Source organism: Bombus pyrosoma, linkage group LG1 (genome assembly GCF_014825855.1).
Source record: "Bombus pyrosoma isolate SC7728 linkage group LG1, ASM1482585v1, whole genome shotgun sequence".
NCBI classification, from domain to species: domain Eukaryota; kingdom Metazoa; phylum Arthropoda; class Insecta; order Hymenoptera; family Apidae; genus Bombus; species Bombus pyrosoma.
Window position 1 is genome coordinate 3,710,357 of NC_057770.1, and position 24,993 is coordinate 3,735,349.

Below are 24,993 nucleotides of genomic sequence, written 5' to 3' on the forward strand. Positions count from 1 at the left end.
CTATGGCCGGATGAAAGTTTCGCGAACGACTTCGCGAAACGGATACCAGCGGATTCCCATGTCGCTTCTTTTTCCTTGCTACCTTTTTCTTTTCCTTGGCTTCTTTGTTTTACTCGTTCGCTCGAATAAGCCGAGCCGCGGTAGATCCTCTCGGTTCGCTTTTGTTTGTTTCTTATCGTACCGCCGCCCCGCCTACTTGCAAGGAGGAAGATAGCCGAGTCGCGTGTACTAATTTGATTAACGAAAATACGATCGATACGACCGCCGAGTTTTAAGTTCCGGTTGCACGAAAGGGTTGTAGCGTCGGAAGATTTATCGTGGCCGTTCGTTTTAATCGGGATTATTGATAGGTGGAATTGCTGGGTAGTTTGATTTATCGGTACTCCGCTCAATTTTCATCGTCGACGACTTATGCTTCTACTAATTCCAATTTGATATTCCATTCGACATATATCTTTAACCTGACGTGGCGTAGTATATTATGAGAATACATTTCTTCCATAGAAATTCATGTAATTGCTCTCAATCTTTCTAACTAATTTTTCTATTAATCCTTTCGTATTTCTTTTCGACATTTCAGGTAAAAACGTTCAATGTTTGTTGCGAATTATCGAGAAACCGGTTAAGCATCGAGCAATTAAGGAGCAACCAGTCAGGTCAAATCGATCGGTCGATATCGCGTACCTCGAATGAATTAACTAACGCTCAAGGTTGAGGAGGTTTAATACATCGAGTGTTAGAGCAATCCAGCACTGTGTCGAGCATGTTGTATAAACGTAACGTGCGATGCGATGCACGGCGGTGGTAAGATCTTGTCGGGAGTCAAGTATTTCAACCGTACGGTATGATGTTTGCCGATGAACTGTCCTCCTATGTTTCTGATTCTCCCTACCAGCCGTTGGGTTTCGTCTGTCATCGTGCCCTCCCGACTGGTCCTTTCCAGGGGTTTTTTACCTGATCTCGGAGTCGTTAGGTTTACAGCTCGGGGAGAACGTGCGACTGAGAATTTCCTAAAGAAGAGAATGGGCTTCTCCGTGCCATAAACGGACGGCCACTCAAAATTTCGAACAATGTTGAAAACGAAACAGCGCTAGTTTGCTGAGATACGCTTGCTGCGATATACCAACGTATAGCAACTCAAAATTATAAGAAGTTGGTTGCTACGAAAGTACGAAAAGTACGCAAGTTTCTAAAAGTATCGAAATTGCACAGACTTTCTCATTTACCATGGCTTCCTATAGCAAATAGTAAAATTACACGAGGTTACCTGTTCCCAGCGACTTAACCCTCGAAACAGCATCCCCTTACCCCATTGCGGGTTTCGAATCGTTGGCGCGTAATCCCGCGCGTGCAGAGATTTTTCGAAAGACAATAACGAGGCCTGTGTTGGCACCGCGCCAGCGTCGACCGCGTAATACCAACGACGCGATGCCGGTTAATCGGGTAGGAGCACGGCGCGATTCCGCGCGAGAAGCGTGCGCGTAGAATCGCCGCCGGCTCGGTCGGACGACGTGATGTTTCCACCGAGTTAATTCCCGTACCATACAGCCTCTCTGTTTGTGTTTCAGACAATGGACCGCCCGTCGAGCAGAGCGACGACGGATGGCTGAACTTCACAAAAATCAGCCGCGCCGAGAGCGGCTGGTACAAATGTTACACCAGGCACATGCTCGGCATATTCACCAGTATCGGTTATTTCCTGAACGTACGCTGTGAGTATTTTTCCCATCAACGTAATTTACATGTTCGGAGACTTGGCGTGCTTTCTATACTCCTGTCAAAACTGTGAGGCTTGCTTGAGATTCTTACGTGTTTTATTATACTTTACGAAGACTCGGGTTTCCTTTGTTAAACGCGTCCCTTACCTGTTGAGTTTCTTCGCAATTAAGCGCATTAACGTGTTCTTTGTTCGTTAGAGAAATTAGAAGTTGGATTAATATGAAATTAGAAACACGAAACTGTATACAGAATGTGATGATAATTTCACAATTATTCCGTTCTTCTTTTCATTCTCTGTTGGATGAAATGGAGAGGAGTGTGTAGGCAAGATAACCGTGTTATCGCGCAAATAAAGAGCAGAAAATTCAATTTTCAAGCGCGTGCAACGATCGATTGTAAGATAAAGTCTCGATTACATTTGTAATATATATAACGAAAAGCTACGAAGTAGTTAGTCGGTACGATGTATCAAGAGAGATGCTTCGAAGATAGTCCATTCTGATGATATTGCAGAAAATAGACGATCTTTTAAAAGTGAAAAGTCCCTTTTCGTTTTCGTACAACATTATGGAAATGCAGGTTTGATCGCGAAATAAGAGACAGTGGGACGCGAAACGACTTTACGTTATCCATTTGATTTGTCAATTGCTACGATGTTGAATTAAATAAAGACGCTAAAAATCGCGTTAAATATACGTTGAAATCTATCGGTGTCTATTTGCTAACGAATGGATTTATTGAGCGGGCTATGGAACGACCATTTCGTTCCATAACAATGAAAAGGCTAAAAATAGAATAAGTAGAGCAGCTGTACGGGCCGATAAAGGGTACAGTAATATTAGGAATTAATGGAAATCGCGGGCCGCGTTGCACGGCTGTTTGAGTTATGAGAGCGATTGAATCGGGAGTCTCGTTCGTCGAAACGATCCACCGAGTCTTCGAAATGCGATATGTTTGCGTCATCGGCGAAGATTTATGTTATTAAACGGCCGTGGTAAAGGCGATTCAAAATTGCCTTAAAATTTCGACAGAAAATCCATTTTCCAGTCTACGCGTATTGCCTGCTCCTGAAGAGATAATTTACCATTTTATATTACGATCGAATGAGACAAATGTTGCTACTTCATCGTTTATGCGCCGAAATATTTGTCTTCTGCGAAATCTTTTATTCGTTAAAAAGAACGTTTCTATCGCGAGGACCGCGTTGAAACTTGATTGATCTAACAAATCCATACTGACATAAAATCGAACGCTATTTTGTACCAAGTATCGTATAGTTCGAGAAAACACATTTTTTCAAATCTAATGATTTGCAACAAATCTCAAAGAAAACGATTACAATATTTAAAGAATTGAAAACCATAAAGCAACAAATAAGACGAAAAAACGTTTCACTCGGGAAGTAAATATCTTCGAGAAATTGGCGATCCATAGAAATGCAAAGGAGAAGAGTAGGTAATCGTGAACTGAACGTGGAAAAGAGTATCGCCTCTCCCGAACAGCAACAGACATTCTCGCTAATTCGGAATGCAAGAGGGATGGTGGTCGTCGCAGCCGATAACCGGAAACCACAGTCATTTGTCAAGTACGGAAACCACCGAGCCAACCGGAAATTATCCGTGCCCTGTCGTGAAAATTTGCAAATTTCCTACCCAGCCTTGGACCCCGTACGACCTTCCATCTTGCCATTATAACCCGTGGAAGAGAGGAGAGGGTGGCAGAGTCCCCCTCGAACCTTCGAGTTTCCTCCTTTTCCACTTCCTCTGCCCCTTTCCGCCTCTTCAGCTCCAGCTTCCGCTCGCACCGTCGACCGACGGGATCCTGGATACGGGTTTCCGAGCACCTAATCTCTACGCAATTTAGATGGCTCGAGTGCACCTATAAACCAGCCATCCCCTGTAAGGAATTATCGATTACAGCGCAACCGCGTCCTGTTCGAATCTCCTGGCCGGATTACTTATCCGTGGATAACGTCTAGCAGGATTTTAAACGGCGAACACCAATTTCGTGCAATCATAGATAACGTACGTTTCAGAGTGGTGGAGAGAGCAAACGGTGGATTTCGGAAACGCTCGGATCGATCGAATTGTGTTGTTTAGGAAATTGATTCTCGATGCTAGGCGGTCGCTTTCCGTGATTGCTGTCGTGTTTAGGAAAATCGAAACATCGAAATCGAACGTTTGACTAAATTTGAGAAACACAGTATGTTTCATCGTAAATTTCTAGATTTCGGGGATGCTCGTGCTACAGCTAAAGTTCTGTCCGTCATCGGATACGCTAGGTATCTGAAAAAGACGCGGTTAGTGAAAGGGGAGGAGGTCGAGATACCTTCTAAAGGTAGTGGTTAGTTAGCAGTTTGGTTGGCCTATCAGTTACCAATCAGTCGTGAAACATAATACATTACACGGAGTCAAAAGCAATCGGGCTTCCAACAATCGACATCCGAAGTACTTAAGCCCTCGACAGCGTCACGAACAACAAAGTTGAAGTTATAAGTATAGTTTCAAAGACGGATAGCTGCGGATTGATCGTTAAACAGAACGTTAAAGAATGCTTTAGTTTTACAGATCTCTTCAACGAGGTTCGACTATCGATAATATTTCAATTGCAACGTGTCAGATCGCACGATCCGTGTATTTATGTAAAAGAAACTATCTACGTGTGTAGATTTTAAATCCAGAATGTAAAAAAGTTACAATTCATCGAGGCTCGAAAACATCCCGGGAAAACTCCTCTCGAAAATTGTTCGGCAGCAGATAAAACATCGATGCGTGGCACAATAGGCGCTCGAATATTTTTATATTTTTCCACGATGAACGACGAGTCGGTTCAACGCACATGAGATCACGACGCATGGATCCCATCGATGCGGTGAATCGCGACAGAATTGCCCGCATCGAGGATCAAAGCGCGCGTCAGTCGGAATTTCCGGTGATAGATCAAATTCGTAGGTAACGAGAATCTCCATTAAAAAACAGAGATTCTCCGTACACTCGCGTATTCGCGAACGCGCGTGCATTCACGAGGCTAACAAAGAAAAAGTCGAAACTCTTCCCTTCACCCCTTAATCTCCCACCCTTCTCGCAGTGTACCCGCTGTTTGTTATAGCGTCACGACTGTGTTTGCTGTAAAATTCCGAACAAACTACAAGACAAACGAGGTATAGCCAGCGAGCCGACCGGGGCTTGAGGGAGGGTGTAAAAGCCTCCTATCGTCGCATCCACCACTTTGATCCCTTTGTTTTGTTATAGGATGAGCCAGAGGATCAGCTTGCTAACTCAAAGGACTGCTCTCTTTCTCCATCCCCTTCGACTATCCCCACCATCGTTTCCGTTTCGCCCGCCTCTTTGCCCTTCTTTCCTCTCTTCCTTTTGTTTCCCTCTTCCTCTCCCGCCAACCAATTCCACCCTATCTACCGACGTTCTAATTCTCCTCTCGGAGAGAAGATAGCCCGGCCGCGACATCACCAACCCCTCGACACCCTTTCTCCTCGTAATTGTGGACATAGCGTTAGCTCGCAGCAGAGCAAACGATCGCGCACATATAATTCCGCAGGTAGAATTGGGAAAGGAAAGGTACACCGATGCGAGCGTCATCGGTGTCCGCCCTATCTTCCCTTGTCCTCGTTCTCCGGCAAAAAGATTTTCTCCCGAAGCTCACACGTGGGTACGCCCACTTCTACCTTGAACTTTATCCTCGGTACGTGCGTGCGATTCCTGATGCGCGGCCACCTCGTTCTTATCGATGACAACGACCGGTCGGATTTCAGAATCGCTTTAAAATACCTCTGGATACGAATGCGAGTCGCGTGCCCGAGAATCGCGAGCACGCGCTCGCCTCTGATATGTCGAGGCCATTGGAAAAATTGAAATCTGTAATTTCCTTCACCCTGTAGCGAATATCCAAAGACGCCACTTTTGTGGAAAATATATTTTCCACGTTAAATTGTACGGATGGGAAATTTGGAACGAACGTAGCAAGAAACTTGGCGTATAATAAGTTTGAAGACTCGATGGTTCGAATATTCGAAACGTTATCGTGCTCTGTCTAATTTCGTACATTTATTAGAGAAATCTCTACGTATTTGTATCTATCTCTACCTGTATTTCCCTTGCTTTTATTTCACCCTCTTGGCCAACATTCATCGTTTAAATCATCGTTTAGATGATCCAGACATGGAAACGGAAGCGGAAGCGTTGAACGGCGAGGCCACCGATTCCCGAAAGATGGAAGTTCAGATCGGGGGCGCGGTGACTCTGGAGTGCGACGGTGGTTGTTGGGGACACGGTCCTGGAATGGATCCAGTCGGTGGTCCCGGTCCATTGGCTCTCAGTCGAGTCGTTTACCAGGAAGCTGGCGAATATCGCTGCGTCGCACCTGACAGAAAAATGCAAGACACCTGGCGTGCCCAACTACCCTATCACATCAAGGTCACTGGTAAGTCTCCATATACCAGCACGATTATTCCTATTCTCTCATCGTCGTTCTTCCTTTTACTATTACTTCCCTTACTATTTTGATTAAAAATCTGGAATTTTCAAGATCACGCTGATGTCTGATTAAAAGCATCCGTGTCTCGCTTGTCTGACGTGTGATGGACCATTGCTATTTATAGCAATAATTTATTCTACTCCTGTACTAATTGTACTTGTTCTAATAAACGTCGATTAATTATCAGGTTAACTGGAGGAAATGAATTTGTTTCTTACTCGAATTGTTAATAATATCTAGGTGTAATAATTTATTCTCTTGACGTATTATGTTTCCAACGTATCGTTACACGATATTTATGATCGGAATGCATTGAAATTCACCAAATTAATTTCTAGCGATTAACTTTTGAGTCTGCGATTATAGGAGTTTTCGACTAATGAACGACCTAGTTACCGGGTTAAGGAGAACCTTCACTCCTTTCCTCTTTAAGGAGATATAAATCTGCTCCTCCCTACCTATGTGAAAAATAATATCATCGTTCCTTTAATACGATTAATTTGATAAAACGCGGTAGATCGTGTTGGATTAAGTTTAATTTAAATAAAACAAAGGACGACCTTGAATAACGGAAACCATCGATAATCAGTGCGAAGAAGGAGTGGGTTAATTTACCAGGAGGGCGGCTAATTCAAAGCTTATCGTCATTAGTCACTATCATGAGACTAACCCTCTTTCGTACCGCCTCAATGGAATTATCCAATTTTCTCCAATAATTGCTCGCGTGCGCCCTTCGACAACCACCTAATTGCAAGACTTATGAACGCACTTTAGATAAATTACGTTTGATCCTCGGCAGACTGAGTTCGCCAATTTGAACGATTACTTTCTCGTAGACCACTTTTCCTGCCTTTCGTCTTTCAACTTAAGCGTTTACCTATTTTTCCAAATTTCTCCCGTGAACGCGCGAACGTTTCTCTCGACAGAGAAACCAGCGAGGCTTTTTTACTCCGCCGTGCGTTTAAATAACCATCAGCCAACGGCCTCTTTTAAATTGTTCATATTCATTAAGCTTTTTTTCGTGTACTCGCGACTGTTGTATATTTTTTCTGTATTTTGGAATATTTACACGAGTAACCCACGTAGGAAAAGCGAGACGAGAGAAGTAGAATTTTCTACCGTACGCTCCACACCCTCTTCTATTTTTTCCTTCCTTTTTCTCTCTCCTCCTCTTTTACTTTTTTCATTCTTGTAACATTATTATCGTCCTTCACGATGCTGCAACCGATGGTTTTTCCTTTCCTCCTTTCTCCGGCGATATATCGCGTGCAACACCGAGGAAAACGTGTCCTTTCCTCCGCTATGCAATATGCGGTGAGTTTGTTGTTCCATGAACGCATTCTTCCACTCGATATTAAGCGAATTTTCAACCGGAGAGCAGCAGCTTCTTTGAGAAATCAATCGCGTCGTTAAATACCTGGATAAACTGCCTGTAGGAGAAAAATTAATTAAAGCGGGATAAACGCGGTCATTAAATCGGTGTGAAACCGGCTTAAGAATAGACGACGAACGAAATTGAACGTGCTACGACAGATCGTCGACGTTTGACGATCGTCAAATGGAATTATCTTGTTTCTACCACTGTTATACCGCTAACTTTGCTCCACGATAATTCTCCGAGTTATGTATAGCATAAATTCCTCGTAGTAATTGCAGGAATCCTTGATCAGTGAATAGTGGGATCGAGAATTTATATAATTCCAAGAATTTTTAATACAGTGATCGTATAACGCGGGAATTTAAATAACCTGAAAAATTAAAAATTCTCCATGTCTCTTACTTGGGGAAAATACATACAAGGGCCGAGGTAATTCTAACGTACCTGTGAGCTTTAAAAACGCCAAATTCGAGTGAAAAATTTTCAAATCTTCGCAATTAAAAGCCTTTGCATCTAATGGAATAGTTATTTCAAATAATTCCAAGAACGCTCGATGTAAAAACCGTATTAAAAGAAACAAGGATCTAAATAATCCCAACAGTTTGCATTTGAAAAATCATTTATCCGAGAATCGAGAGAATTCTAGAAATCCCTCGTCCAAAGACTGTAAAATAGAACCTTCGAGTAATCCCGAAAACGTCCAATCTAAAAATCCCGTTGAAAGAAAAAAGAATTTTGAATAAATCCGAAGATCGACGTTCTGGTCGTTTTCACGCGAATGGTCACGTTCCCCCATGGTATCTTTCTTCGAAATGACGGATATTCCACTTCTCGAGGGGTGGACTTGGATGAGAGGGAAAGAGAAAAGTCGACTCAATGGTAACAACAGCAGGGACTTCGTCGTCGTGCGACTTCTGTTTGATCTTGGAAGTACGCGTGTCTATGTGTAGAAACATAAATGGGATGCGCACGTGTACATTCGAAGATCCGTTTTCCCCTGGTAAGGGCGCGGAAAACAAGTTTATGACGCGGAATGGGAATTGGTGCGTCGTAAAGGCTGTTTCGTACGCACCATGTCCTGTCGAAATGATCCTGGCCCATTTTGAGGCAGTGAGAAACTGAATCTGTCGACTACGCGTTGAAAATTGTGCAACTACGATAGTTTCATGGTTTTAACATTGCCAAACGATTCCGAGTTGTTCGCGTTATACGGTTAGTTTATATTTCAAAGGGTAGCAGTGTTTAAAATCTCGTAGTTTATTTCTGCTGAAGAAAGAGGATTTTCTAGGGTTTATTTTTCCGGTTTTCCCGTTTGAAATTTTTTCGTTTTCTCTTCAAACGAATGAGGTTTCCAGTTGTAGACTAGACAACAAGAAACCGTGTGAGTACTTGCTTCAAGTGTAAGATGATTTTCGACGTATTCGACTTGCAGTGCGATATAAAATAAACAAGTTCGTGATTAACAAGAAATCAGTCGTAGAAAAATAATGTACGAATGAATTATCGCAATAAAGTCTAAAAGATGAATCAACGTTCTGCTTTATCCAAACTCGACCTACTTTATTGCACGTTTTGCATCCTTACTGATATTTCTATGGTTTAATTCGCATCTAATCTCGAGGATACAACTTTTACGACCATCGGAAACAAAGTATCTGTGAGGTAGCGCAACGTCTTCTTTTTCCAAGGCTATAAAACGTCGATGATACAACAAGAAGTAGCATCGCAAACACACGAATTGCGATTCAAGCATCGTATACACGAAGAACACGATAATCCGACCTTAATAAGAATGTTCTTCGCGACTCGTTGTCCGGAGAGTTGGATAGCCGCGAATGAAAATGACGCGGGATTATAAGAACGAGAACCGAGCGGATATCGGGCAAGAGGAGCGAGAAGACAGGAAACTTTGAGAACGTTTAACTTCTCCGTTCTTTCACCGAGCTCTAGGCAAAGTAGTTCGAAACGGAAACCGATCGTTTGTCGTTTCTGACAGATTATGGAGGGTCAACGTCCAACACTCCGGGTGGAAAAGCAGTGTACGCTTCCCGGGGTATTAGAATCTGATTCAAAACCAAATCGTTAATGGAATTGACTATTATAAGTTTGTATGCCGAGTGCCGGCTTGCTGAGAGAGTTGAAACCAACAGCATTTAGTTATGAATTTCTCCCTCTGGTCAAATATTTTACGTCAGATTCTACCTTTGAATCAGGTAACTAACTAAATAATTTTTTAAAAAGTGATCGCTATACGTTTTGTATGATAGGATATTTATTAAATTCGCGATGACGAAGATTTTAAATGTCAATTAATCGTTGATTTGAAATCGCAAGATTTGATGACGACAAAAGTGATATCGTTGATATCCTACCAAACTACGATACAAGAGAGTTTTCAAGTTTTCAAATGTAAATTGCAAGCTAAATACCGAAAGATTTTAAATCTTTTAAAATTTCAAAATCCGAAAGTTTAAATTTCTGAAAAGATGTAATTAAAAGTTCCAAAGGTATAATCCTTTAACGTTTGAATCTCGGCATTTGCGCATAAATTTCCGATCTAAAGTATTGTACCAGATGCAAACCGATCGAACGTTTCTTTAATACCCGTCACAGAGCGCATTCCGCGCACTATCTTTGTCCACGTTGCTTACACATCGATGATAAATGCAGATTCTTCTTTGCAAGCCGCAATCGTTGGCCTTTTCTCATTCTACGGTCTGCGGAAGCCTTTGCTTGCTATCCAGCCCGAGGCAATCGCTGAAGCAATCTCGACTTCTTATTGATTGCAGCTCAGGCAACTCGTGCGTGTAAGGGGCTCAGCCAGTCGAACGGTATCCTCGGGATTTTAAAATCGTTTCCCTGGATTGAACAAGGGGACGCCGCGGGAATCATCCTATCGCGAATTGTCTCGATTTCTCTGCTTGTTTTTTTCTTCCTCTGCTTCTCTTCTTGTTGCGAGTTGGAAAAACAACCGAACGAACCATTTTAATTCCTTCTGCAAATTATCGATTTTCTGTGCAAATATCGAAGAGACCGGCGAATTTTGTACGTTCTTGGGATACGTGGAATGAAAAGAATATCGCGGGGAAAATACAGCGAAGTTTGTTGGTTATATAAAACGTCAAGTTCCGATTTTTATGACTGCCCAGCGTTGACTTCCAACGAGGTTTCTCGCTTATTTCATTTTTTTCCCTTTGATGTATACACGCTTTGGTAAACTTTGCGAAAAGTAGATTAATATTAGAAATGTATTAAAAATAAACGAATAGAAAAATATCGAACGGCGCGATAAATTACTGTAATTTATAATATATTCGTTATTTACTTTTTCTCTTTTTTTTTTTTCCTTTTTATACCTATTTCATAAACCCACGCGCGTAGAACGAAGCGTGCAACGAATATGCTTTGGATAACATGCACTTGGATTCCAAGATCCGCTTTTATAAATATTGCAGTCAATATTTCTTATCGGTGTTCCATGTATTTCTCAAAAGTTCGCGGTTCTTGACTTTGCCCGAGTTATTCGGTCGTAGAAAATCGCGTTTTTCCTCCGTCCGGCAAACATAGCGAACGTGTTTTTTTCGAATTCGTCATCGTAAGAAAATTCTATGATGCTGCGGAAGAAAAACCGTTTCTCTTCTTTAGGTAGCTGGTTCGGTTAAACGTTTCGAGAAAAAACAGTTGCAAAATATTCGAGAATGTGGAAGAAGTCGTAGGAGCAAGGAGAAGTTTCGTGTTGGACCGAATTGTGGCCGCAATAAAACTACATTATGCTCCTGGTTCTTACGTTAGTTGGCTCTCTGGAACTCTACGACACGTTCGCGATAATTTCCCCACGAAATTGCGAACTGCTGCCTGCACGGGACACACTTTCGCAGTTTTACATGGTCGTGGTCGTTTATCATTAGACGAGCAGGAGTTTTGGGATTAAAATCTTTTTAAAGGAAAGAAAAATGGGTGGAGAGGAAACGAATGAAAGAAAAAGGTTGAGAAATAGAGAGAGGGAGAGAGGGGGGAATTATAACGAATTTTCGTCGCGAGTCACGAAAGATTAAACAACCTGTTGTTAATTAAGGTTCTCGGGAAATTTGCAGTTGAACGCTTTTCGCGAGTAATTCGAGGAAAATTAGTAACCCGTCGTTGATTAAATCAAGTTAGACACTTGCTGATTTATGGACGCTCGTTTCGTACCGTGAAATGAAACTCGAAAAGGATGCAGTTTCCGAAAACAGTCGAGATCATTGAAACTAGGAATTTTACTCACTGTGATGTATCGTTGTAAATTTGTTTCTCCAAATTTTCTTTGCACTTTAATTAACGGTATACGGTATCGAAGAAATATTTTAAGGAGAAGAAGCAGTAACTGTCTACCATGCGAAATTAAATATTCGTTAATTTAATTCCGCTGGTCAAAATTTCCTAGTCTTGCTATTGTAACATTTTCATTTGAAATTATCAGTGTTTATATTAGTCCTTTACGGCCACTCGAATTAGTTCAGCCAAATGACGTTTCTCGACCGCTTTACGCGAACAGCGTTATACTCTGGTATTTTCGATCTAATTTCTCTAAACTAGATTCGTTGAAATATCTTTGTAAAGACGGTACAATCGTTTAATTTAAACCTCAATGTTCACTCATACAACAGATGTAATTAATATTTATCATTTTCAGAAGACCGGAGAATCGCAGGTTTAATCTTAATCGAAGATTAATTTCCGGAAACTGATTTAAAACTTCGTTCACGAGTATTCAGAAACTTTATGCTTGACTTCCAACTTCGTTTCTCAATGTACCTTGTGAGACGAAATCGCTAAACAATTCTTAATCGATATTCATTTTCTTCTTCTTGGAAATATTCGTCAATTTCCTTGCGAAAACGAATAATTTGACCACGAAACTTCCTCAACTGTCTTCGCGAATGTCTGATTTACATAAAACTGTATCTTTAAACGTACTCCACACTTTTAATTCATTAGTATCGATTTTTAAAACGCGAGCAACGTTCCCCTATTAATTACGTCTTTCGTTTATACCCCCCAAAAAAAACAGAGAAGGATTCCTCGTAAGGAACACTCGACAAAAATACTCGAGAGAACCTTTAGAAAAAGAAGATACGAGAAAAAAAAAGGATCTGTGCGTAGATTGACGTACTTTTAGACGGAAATTCATCGTGGCTGTTTCTCGGGAAAGGAGAAGACGATAACTGGATTGCTTAGCTCGACAACCGAGGTTATTTCTTCGGTTACGTACGGCTCGTTAAGCGTTCGTTAAATGTTCACGCTGCGCCGAGCTAAGACATGCACCGTTTTTCGTCTCCTTTTCACCGGGCCGCAAGCTTATTTAAGCGCCGCCACGGGAACTTATATAATAACAAGTTAAAGTGCTATACACCGCTCCGTAAGTGGCTTTTACCGAGGATTATCTTGCTTCACCTGGATCCCGTCAGGTTACCGCCGAAACACAAACATTGGTCGCGGATAGTACACATCCTTGCTTTGAATTCACGTGTGTGCTTTGCAATTTCAATCGACGTTACGCGTTAGTCCATCTATGTATGTATACCGTAACATGTTGCAAGGAAAAATGATTTAGAGACTTTTTATTTTCCGCTTTCCTTGAGACTTGCGTTGTTTCAAAGAGTACTATCAAAGAGTTTAATACATTTTTCCTTTGAAAAGAAATATAATATTTTTTCCACTACTTTTTTCATCAATTCAACCCTGGCATTACTTAGAAAAGATAAGACGTACCTTCGAGCACGCCTTATTTTTAATGAAATTACCGTCGCAAATACACTTGACTCGTCCGAACTAAATTAACACGCTAACAATTTCCTTCCCCTTTCTTGCGTAACAAGCCCAGGCCATAGCACGAAGCCAGAGACAGAACGAGAGGACTGTTCGCTAAGCTCCCTATTCGGTATCCTCCGTATAATAATGTCTTTCGGTATCTCGTGGTTCGAATCTAAATTTAAATTGCTCAAACACTTTCCGCCGTGTTCAGATACCTATCTAAAATTGTTGCTTTAATATCGACCTCGCGTTTTCCCATTAAAGAATAATCGAGCGCTTGAATCTCGATTGTTGCGAGAGAATCGTCAAGTAAAATTTCTAATTAACCACCCGTCCCGCAACATTCTCACCCAAAATTTCTCATTGTAACAAGCTACGATCGTAAGAGGGTTGAGCTTCTGTTCGCTTAAACAACCGTCTTTCGTAGCTACGTCTGGTGAAACATGGCAAAGACCGATATCACGATTTCATATTTGCATGGTTAATAAAAGGAACGGTCGAATCAGCGAGTCATTTACAAGGGAAACGTATCAGAGTGGCTAGGAACAAAGGGCTGATTATAGGATCAAAGCGCAGGAAGCAAGAGGGAAAGGAAGCGGTTCTGCCGTGAAAAGGTCCTCACACTCCTCTTTCGTTCTCTTCTTCTGCTGCCGTCTCGTTTGGTTTAGTCTCGTCTCGTCGACGGCAATAGCTCACGGCGCGTTGCAAATTTTTCAACAAGTCGAAGTTTCAGTTACGCGCTATCCAGTTTTTCCCCTCCGTGCGGAAATTAACCAGGCCTCCTTTTGTGGCCTGTTTCGCGGCTAGTGAACGCGCTCGCGAACGATATGATTAAAGGAAGCTGAATCTTGCGGCTTCTTCGTCTCGACGAGCTTCTCTTCTGTTGCTTTTTATTCGTCGATTCGGAGTTATGACCGGTTGAATGGAAATCAGAGGCATCGTCGTTGCTCGTTTCAGCAGGCAAATTCGCTGATGAAGAGGGAATAATCGGTCTCGAAGATACTTGGACGATAAAATAAAACGAGCCTGGGTCTTTTTCAGAACCGTAAGGAAATTTAGAGGCTAATAAAATTTGCGGCTCTTCCTTCCCGGAATGTTCAATTGCGGAAAAAAGGGGTTCGCGATGGTTACAGAATGACAGCCCTCTTTAGCCGTGGAAATTGAAGTCTGAGAATTTATAATTCTAGAGGACCATTCGAGGCACGCTTCGGAAATGGTTTATTATACTGTTGAAACTTAACGATCGCTTCTAGACAGAAAAGAAGATTGATCTGATTGATACGTCACATAGGAAGAAATTGTCCGGTTGCTTCGCAAAATACAGATAGAATCATTTCAAATGTATTAACATTATCATTTAAGAAGAGAATAAATGAAATATTGTACAGTGTAAAATTCCTAATGGCGTGTGAAATATTATTACTTCGCGAATATATAAATATAATCGATAACTATAATTCCAACAATCACTGGACATTCTGTAATAATTAACCCAAAATATCGAACATTGAACAGATAATAGAATTTCACAGCCCACGTATTACTACTTCCCTAATATATATACAATTAACAATGATAATGAACGTAAATTTCACACGTCAATAATCGGAATTCTAAAATTATTTGATACCACAGCGAATTTATAATATTTCACTAGCTAAAATAATCCTGAATACAATAACAAAGTATTTAAAAAATAACGCCGAACGATGAAAAATACGATTGAATGTACGTCATGCAAGTAGGAATATCAGAAAATCGCATTCGAGCCTATTAATTCATGCGTCTGGTAATAGTCGACAGCTAGAACGCTTCTTATGGCGTTATAATTGAACGCGCAAAGGTGACACGCTCGAAGTGTCGTGATTCCAGTGGTTGCTGATGGAATTCCGCTTTCACGTACACGCCCGCCACATATTCCGTGGAAACCGTCACGAAGCCTCTGAACAATTTTCCCCCGCGGCAATCTCAGGCTTCTCGTCGATTGTTGTAGCAAGTTTCCTTACGGTGTTTCAGCGCGAACGATTGCACTTACGACAACGCCGAATGCATACCGAGGATTGAGAAAATGTCACGCAATTGCCGCCAAAACGAAACCGATAGAAGCTAACCAAAATGAGATAAATAGTAAAGATCTCCTGCACGATACGATCGAGATTAACATCTCTTCTTTAATTTGATGCCGCAAGCATTGTTCGGAGTCTAATACGACGCCATTTTTGCGATAAAAGTTAACATAACCAAGGAAATAGATCTTTCTAACCTCAATACCGAAAAACTGATTTCTATGTATTAATATTGAAATTTATATCGTATGAATCTGAATATAATTTCATAAATGAGCGATATTTCAATAACGTAATCGCACACATATGCATAACAGTTGTACAAGAATTCAGAAACATATAATCGGAAATTTAACCGGATTGGTAGATGGAAATACGCATGAAATCACGCAGATGTTCGAACAATCACATGCAAAAATTCAGAAATTTACTTATTTAGGAATAATAAACTCACCTCTTGCAGCAATACGGAGAGCAGCATACAAAATGCAAGGATTCTGGAAATGTATTGCGAAGCATACGCGTAAATATATTGATAATAGCATACGGAAACGCACAAAAATATACGAAAAAGTTCACGACGCGTGTAAAGTTGTATAGAACTACGTAATGCGCAGGAAATGTGCCCAGAAACTCGCGGGGTCTTGCACAAACAGACTAGATGTCACTCGTGGACGCATGCGCATAACCTCGCCAATCTATGGAGTAATAAACGGGTAATCGCACGCGAAATCACGCGAGTACATACGCGAAATACGCGAATGCACGCGTTGATTCATGGTTAAACACACGCGAATACATAGAGTAATCCATTATTAAACATACGCGAACACATGTGGTAATACATTAGGGACCAATCTTAACCGCCATTGGACATACGAGAATGCATGCAGAAAAACACCAATTGCCAGCCACGCACACCTGCCAACAGAAACGGTAAAATCTAGATTAGCACACGGCATCTAGTCTAACCCTAAACCATACATACCCACGAATATCCACACAGCTTGTTCAATTATGTTCTAGAATGATTGAATAGTGCGATGTTTACGGTACGACTGCTACGGAGAAATTGGTTATAGTGCGCAGAGCGGCGTCATCGATTCAGGTATGTCGTCGATATTATGATTCGAAGAATCAGAAAACGTTGATAGTGAGGTTATTAGTGCAGTATCGTGAAATAATCATTTAAAAAAGTCGATGATCTTGCTAGGCGTACAAACTACGATGCGAATAGAAAGTAAAAGTAATAAGAAAAGCCTATACAAAATAAAAATCCCTATATTAGTATCGATTGCTTCGATTATTGATTGACGCTATTAATTCTTATTGTTTAATAATTCTTACGATTGCAAATATAACCAATATTTATAATGTGGGATTTTTTTAATACTTTTTTAATTTTCATATCATATTTACGATGGTCTATGCACAATTTAATAATCCAGTATAATATTAGGATAATATAATAATATTGCTTGTTATTTATTCAAGCAGTGTTTGCAGTTTATATCTTTTGCAATTAATTAGTGATTCGTCGACGATTCGAATTTAAAGCTTGCTTTTATATATATATATAAATATGGTTGGTTATACCACCATTGTTTAAACTTCTTCATTGGTATTTTGTTATCCTATTTTTACATTCCAATTCCATCCATTTAAAAATCGTATTGGCCATTGGCACTTTGTATAGAATGGAGGCTACTGCGTTAAAACAGGATGGACTCTATAGTTAGAATGTTCATTCTCACAACCGTTACTGTAAAATTCCCTTGTTCTCTATAAAAATTGTCTCCTAACTGGAACTAGTTCTGAAAAACACGAGCACATACTCCACTACCTAGGGACTCGCTTTTTCTCCCGCCATATTCTCTCCCTATCGGCATTAACGAACAATCGTACACATAAAAAACTGGACTGTCGATATGTAATACATATATTTTATTTTGCAGTTTTACAAATATGTCCCTCCTTTTCGTGCTTTTAGCGATTTTACTTTACCGTGCTTCGGTATATTTCTGTACTTTCTTCGTCTTCTTCTTTTCATCGACTTGCTGATTGATCTTTATCTCAGTATCACTCCACGTTATAATCGATAGAAGAGACATTTAAAGATTTAAAAATCCATGAACTACTACAGCCACAGAAAATATTGGCGCATCGTCGTATCTGTTATATCATTTACATGTTAATTAATTAGGTCCGAGTACACTAAACTTCGTACGATTTACTGACACTTTCATACAACTACGAAACTTGGGTACTATGAAAACGAAATATGGCGTGTAATAAAAAGACGCTTTATTGGGAAATAGGGGAATGTGCAAATACTTTTCGTAGCCACGGCATATCTAAAAATTCTTACATATCGCAGGAGATCTCCACAATTGCAAATATATGTATCTGCTATTTTTCGCTTTGTCGGATCTGTCAGAACCTCTCCGATCGTTTTGAAGGTTTCGATGAACTGCCAAAAGAACAGTACTTGACAGCAGGCGGTGCGACGTCGTAGCGGAAAAAACAAGATTGAGTGGCCGTTGAAGGAATTTTTCTTCGAGCCACGTTACACGTATGCGGCCGCGTATCCCTTCATCGTGATTCGATGATGAACGACTCGACTCTGTCAGCGTCGCGTTAGACATTGTAAAAACCTTGGACCACGAGGATCAATTGCCCCGTCGTAATGGCAACAGACGGTCCATCCTTGCCGCATTTTCCTCGACGTTCGAGAATTAAGCGTAGTCTATTGATCCTCGATCCACGGAGCAACCACTTGCTGGCTGCAAGGTCAGTTCGATCATGATTAAAAAAAAGTAAATTGCATGCCGACGACGTGACGCTGAATTCGTTGCTCGATGTTCTTACAATTGTACTTCACGCGGATAATGGTGAGTTTTCCCATATAAAACGTTGCAAAGGGAAAATTAATTAATGGTATAAAGGAAACTTCGTAGTTCATCATTTGCTGTTAGAAATTACATACTTTGCTTATAAAACGTGACAGCGATATGTCTCTTATGTTTCTTGTAGTACGAATACATCAACGTAACATATGCACGACTGGAATACGAAAGAGAACTAGAATGTGAAAGATAATATTGTAGAACGCAGAGAAGAACGTGTTCGTATTTTGTCAGAGACAGATATAAGCAATAAGAAACGTGAAAGTTACCTCTTATTATTTTAACATGTATAATAATTCTTACAAATTTTTCCACATAATCTCGAACAAATTGCTAGCTGTATGTATTTCCTAATACATATGAGAACCAATCAAAATTTTTTTACAATACATATCTTGATTAATTAAACGTTCTATCGTACTTACACATGAACATAATACGACACAGAGTAGAATAAGTATGGAACGGTTCCAACCACGTAGCCGCAGGAATTTTCAAGTGTCCAACTTTCATAATCCATCTCGTATGGTGGAATTACTGCTTTAATCCGCCGGTTCATTACTCGAAAGTTAACAATCGTTCGATCGAAACGGAAGAAGCTTTCGGTTGAGATCTTCTCGAAACGAAAAAACAACGGAGCAATGAAACGGTCGGGGGAAAGAACAAACAGCTATCCTTTTTAACAAGCGATGCAATAATAAACTGCGGCTGCTCGAACGAGAACGCAAATAAAGCCAGAAAATTGAAGACAAATACATTTTTAACTCTGCTTGCAACTTTCGTTATGATCCATGGTGAACCAGCTGTGTCTCGTTTTTTCACAATCGCATTCCCGTGAGTCATGTGGGAAGGGGATCTTCATCTTCATTCTCTTGCTACCCAACCAGAAAAAAAAACAATAGGAAAGTTTGATTAGGACGATAATCGAGCCATGAAGTACCGTTAAAGCGAATTACGATCGTTGATCGTGGTACATTGCCACTTAAACACGAAAGTTCTTTAAAAATAACTGGTGGAGGGGTGAATCTGATCATCCAGCTGCCCAAGGGGATGACGGAAGAGAATATAGGGAGTTCTCAGAGTCAATGACTCTCTGTCGCGTCTTCGATCTCCCCTGTGACTGGATTTCTGTCAGCCGAGATTACCTTTTTTGTCATTCCTGTCACGTCTGTCTCTCTTTCAGTCACCCCCGCCACGTTCTCCGTTCTCCTATCTACCCTTCGTTCTTCCCACGTTTTTCGCCCTGGAAGGATATTTAAAAATGGCAGGAAAAGACGATGGAAACGTTCTAGCGCGTTGATCGCGAGATATTCGATTGATTTCCAGTCGCTAGATTGAAAGAAGATGCTCGCGAAGGGGGAAATTTTGTTGTTGGAAATAGTTAAGAGTCGCTCGAGTTAAATTAACTTCCAGCTCGCTTGAAATAATTAACAAGTTGCACCAAGTGAAGCAAACTTTGACGTTTCTATAACTTTCAGTTAGACAACAATTTTCATTTATAATGAGATATTTTAATTGAGAAATTGGATAGTGTGTAACAATCTACTGCACTGAAAACACAGTTTCAGTGGAACAACAATTTTCTAGCGATTAGTCATTCGGAAAGAGATTTCGCTTCTCGGTACAACACTGTCTTTTAGAATCATCGACCATTTATCAATTTGTCGTCGGTTTAAACCTTCACCTCGATGGAAAGAAAGAAGCATTATCTGCTAAACAGATTTCAATTTCGCGTTGGTCCATGGTGAACAGCTACATTTGCACGGTACACCGAGTCGCGTGACTTCTATAGGAACGCTATACGGTCTCGAGGGCTGACAGATGTAGTGGGCATTAACTCCCTTTTGCTCTTGTCGTAGCCCCTCCTTGCTCCTTCTTCCCGCTTTCCACTTAGCTCCTTTTCGTTCCACCGGTTGGTCGGGAACGAAAAGTTTCCTTCCATGCCCGTTTCACACAGACTGATCAATTTTGTTTTCGACTTCGTGAAAGTTGTTTTCAACGGCGAACGAGCTTTCGAGATTCTATCATAATTTTCGTAGCTGTCGTTCTATGTACAAAAAGGGAAGAGAAGGAGGAAAAACAGGTATAAAGCTGGATGAAAAAATAAAAACGTAAAATATAGGCGAAAAACGTCGACAACCCAAAAATCGTTCGTTCGGATAAGATATCCATCGAAAAACATTTTCAACGTTCATCGGTGCCAAAAAGAGATGCGCTTCATGGAAAAAAGGTAGTAGCATTCTCTCGTGTTTCGTAACGCGAGAGGCGAATAAATTTTTCCAGTAAAATATGCAACGACACCTATTAACCGATGGTACAGTGCGCGGAAACGACTGTATCGGCAGGTTGGTTCAACCCCCGGTAATGATCACGGCGGCAATTTAATAGCCGTGTAATTAACATGTGGAGCGCATCCGGAATGCGTTAATGAACGGAATTGAGGAAGATTAAACAAAATTCGGTCGAGTTATAGCGTATTTTGGCGCCCGTCTATCGAAAATACCTTCGATCCCTCCAACTGAAATTTTAACGAGACGGTCTCGTCGAAACGGGAAATCCATTAAGAAATCAACTCCATAACGTGAATATTTGCGGGCAATCGACTGAATCGCCAAGAGACAGTAGTTATTCGAATCGATTGTGCAGATTATATAATCGTATAATCGATGACGTAAAAACAGTGGATTTTTGTTACGTTTTCCCGATAAAATAACAATGGCGTCAGGTTCCAGTAGAATTTTTTACACAAGGGATTTCAGTTAAAAGGTAAAATTTATTTTCTTTATATTCGGTTCTTTACGTTCAAATAAATATCCTTCAAAGTATTTTGAACGTTATCGTAGAAAATCGTTGTTCCCTTCGTCCCTGTATTTTAACCCGAGAATGCAATCGCTTTTAGAATGAGTGGAAAAGAACAAACATTCGTTCATCGGTGTCATCGCAGCGGCGTCGAATCGCTTTTTACCTTTTTATGAAAAAAAGAAGGAAAAGCTGTGAAAGCTCGGGCACAATATTTACGAAGACACTTCGGGGCTCGATCGCAGGAATTTTGCATGCCCACTCGTCTCTCCTGAAATATAACGATTTTCGCAGGCAACAGTACGAGAAAGGAATTCGCTTCAGCGTTACGTCGATTGTGGGCATTTTTTCCGCTTTTTACGAGAGTCAGAGAAAGTCCGGCACACTGTATATTTACGGGAATATTTTCGTTCTATCCCCATGGAGTTTCGCTGGCAGGATTTCTCTCGGTTTAAAGTATTGCAATTTCTAAATCGATAGCAAATGAAATAATATTCGTAACAATAGTTTGTAGCTTTATCGTTATCTTTATTAAAAATTAGGAAATTGAAAAACTTTTAACTCTTTCGCCAATTATTCGATGCAACGAGTATAAAAACGTCGATCATCGATTTAATCGAGACAGGAATTTCTATAGTCGACGTATCGAAGTCTGCGTTTTATTAATTACGCGGGAAGCTTGATTCTTCCATTTAAATTCCGTAATATTTATCTCACGATTTTATTTTTATCTGAAACTTTAATGAAAATGAGACGACGAGAGGTTCTTTTTCGACGCAATCGCAGATTTTTCACTGCTTAACGTAAGCTCCATTATCATCAGCACACGTATCGCGATAAATTATGTTTCAAGGAATATTTCGGTTAACGGGATCCTTTTCATTTTTTTCCTCTCCGAGCTCATCAAAATGCAAGCTCCGATCCAAGCAAATCTCCACCTCGAGACAATTTTTAAATCTTCGCCCAGAAGGACAGGGAAATCCATCGTGGAAGTCGTTCACGTAGCCTCAGGATCCTCTTCCTCTCTCTTTTTTCTTGCGCCCTCTTTTTTCCATGGTTCTTGTCAAGACGCCAGAGACAGTAGAGCTCAGGATGGAATATCATAAAAGCGCTATTAGCGAATCTGACGCGATCTGCTATGCAGATTAATCGTATTCCCTGACCCGCCTTGCACCACGGCTGAAGAATATCGCCAGGGGGATATTAGGTATGCACGGCGCGACGCCGTGACCATAAATCAATTTGTATCCCAGCCGTAATGTGTTCATAATTCATGCTTAGCCTAACACAGCTATATGTAAGCGATGAAAAATTAACGTTGCGAAAATAACCGCTGATATTTCGTCTTATTATCGATGCCTGTCCGTCGGATCGCTCGTTCCAGCCGATATCCATTTTTTTCTTACTTTTTTCTAGCCCTTCTATTCCACTTGTTAATGCCAGCAAAAATATCCGGTTCAATGATTTGGAAACGCCTGCTGTTTCATGCTGTTTAATCAATGTGTAATTACAACCGATGGGTTTGCAGTGATTTCTTATTGATCTTGAGAATATAGAATTTGTTTTCTTTTTTTTTTTTTTTTTTTAATAATGAAATTCTCTCAAAGAGAAATAGAATTATTTAGAATTTTAGAAGGTTAGAATATTTTATTTGAGATCCTATAAATTTCCTAGTATCGAGTGAAATGATTTACTTTCTGAAAGAAAAAAGATAATATGTGTATGCGGAAAAGGATAAAGGAACTCGTAATATGTTCAATTAGCGTAATGGTATGAGACTAACGATATGATTACGACGTTTGGTCAATATGGTATGTTTAGAGCGGTCATTTTATGATTCAATTATGTATATGTTGCGGTAAATACAGGTACGGTTACTAGCAAATTTATACGTGTATATAATTTTACTAGTGGAACGGTGTTTCGAAATTGATAACGTTGGCTGTTACTGGGAAATGTATGTGCTTCGGTAAAAGCGTACTAATGGATGCGTGTCTTTTGAAAAATTGATATATTTGTATGCTAAATATAGTTTCATGAAAACACGGGCGATTTTTATCTTGCAACAATGAAAAGAGTAGAAAGTAGGTCGGAAATTGTTTTATCGGAGGAGCACTGGCTGGGTATTGTTTAATATTGAGTTCGATATTGAGTGTATGAAATATATTTCATTGCTTTTATCACAATGGGTACAAAAAATAATCTTGTTATGATTCTATTTCCTGATGAGTATTGTACAGAAAATATTCGATATATTTGTATATTATCGCATTATATTTTCTAAGTTACATTAGAATTCCGTCTTGACGGTAAATTAATCTCAAACGTATATTTTTGGAAATATTTTACAAGATTTCCAAATTCTGCTTATTCGCACTCCTATATACTAAATAAACATTATCTTACAACATATTATAGCTTCTCGTATCGGTATGAGATTATCATATAGATATAAGATCGCAGGTCTAAGTTTTATTTCATGTATAAGAAACTATTAGATCTGGAAAATTTGAAAATACAAATTATCCAAGATATTCCTATACAATCATCTAAAATCTAATTTTAAGTCATATGAACAAGTTTAAAAAATGCATATTCTAAATGTAAATGCGGACGACCTTATTCTACAACGATCCGATATCGAGTTACCCCATCAGAGATCTCCTAAAACCGAATTTATCACCTTGCAAGACGATTGTTTCGCTACCATCCGATTATTCAAATACTTGGCTAATTCCAATCGGATTTCAACCGCTTCTCCTCGTCCGGATGTTAATCCCCGCTTTGCACGTGATTGGTTTTATCGCCTACGCTGACCAGAACTTCTCGCGAGGCTTGCAAGCGCTCGATAGCCAGATGTAAGATGGCCCGTAGCACTTTGCTGTTATGAGAGCACACACGGACGAAATAGAGCGGTCTGTTATTTCGATTGCTCACGAAGGTTGGCACAGACAAAATTAACAGCAAATCGTGACAGACATCTGTTCCACCGATCTTCTCGTCCTCGTCACGAACAATCCGATCCCGACGTGTCCATGTGTTTCGAAGGATATTACGAGTGAAACGTAATTTCTTTACTCCTTAGCTGTTTTGAATACGCTATGGTCTTAACTTTCTCGCAGTTCCCTTTCTTAAGGACTACGCAAGTTTCTTATTTCGACAATGTAGTGCCATTAAGTATGCTGGTTTAACTTTAAAACTTCTTGCTTCTTTTCGCGGTCTAAACGCCATGTAAATGATCGGAACAGTTTTGGAAGAAGATATCGTTAGTTATATTTAAAGGTTGCTGCTGTGTGATTGTTTAATTTCCAGTTGCTTGTTTTGTCATGGCCATTGCATAGGTTTCTTATTTTTGAATGAAAAATTACGTAAAAGATATATTACCTGTCACTTTGTTAGTTCGAGCTGTTAGTCATGTATATAAAAACTGTTTGAGGAGCAGAGAATGAAGGAAGGGAAGCGGAAGAGAGGTAGAAAACGGAGGGTCGAAAGCAAGGGAGTGAACAGAAGGAAAGAAGAGAGTACGAGATGAATAAAAGAAGAGAGGGGAAAAAAGGGACGGGAAACCATTAGTATTTACCTTTGTTCCTGCCGATTCCAAGACCCAAACAAGAATAATCGAATGCCTGTCTAACAAGCACTTTCATATTTTATTTCATCGTTACGCGAATCTAAATTTGTTCTCCCATAACTCGATCAAAATCGTAAATCCATGTGCTCTTCGTCTAGGCTTTCTGCACGATTCTAATTATTAAAACAAAGAGATGGAATAATCACAGTTAGGCTACATAAAAATTTCCAGTCGTCTCTTTTAAACATATTCACAGAACCCAACCGCGAG

The 24,993-nt window shown here is 40.2% G+C and overlaps 2 protein-coding genes across 3 annotated transcripts in view; one reads left to right on the plus strand and one right to left on the minus strand.

Moving 5' to 3' along the window:
• The window catches only part of LOC122570046 (28S ribosomal protein S17, mitochondrial), a 260,913-nt gene extending 244,970 nt beyond the window's left edge, over positions 1 to 15,943 (minus strand). The window contains exon 1 of the mRNA XM_043731885.1: positions 15,902 to 15,943. Coding sequence (XP_043587820.1) covers positions 15,902 to 15,928 — 27 coding nt within the window. The 5' untranslated portion in view covers positions 15,929 to 15,943. The remainder of the gene's footprint in view (positions 1 to 15,901) is intronic.
• Positions 1 to 24,993, plus strand: part of LOC122570024 (B-cell receptor CD22) — a 314,194-nt gene that overhangs the window by 233,856 nt on the left and 55,345 nt on the right. For both annotated transcript variants that reach the window (XM_043731832.1, XM_043731841.1), the window contains exons 8-9: positions 1,569 to 1,712; positions 5,884 to 6,156. In XM_043731832.1, the coding sequence (XP_043587767.1) occupies positions 1,569 to 1,712; positions 5,884 to 6,156 (417 nt within the window). The remainder of the gene's footprint in view (positions 1 to 1,568; positions 1,713 to 5,883; positions 6,157 to 24,993) is intronic.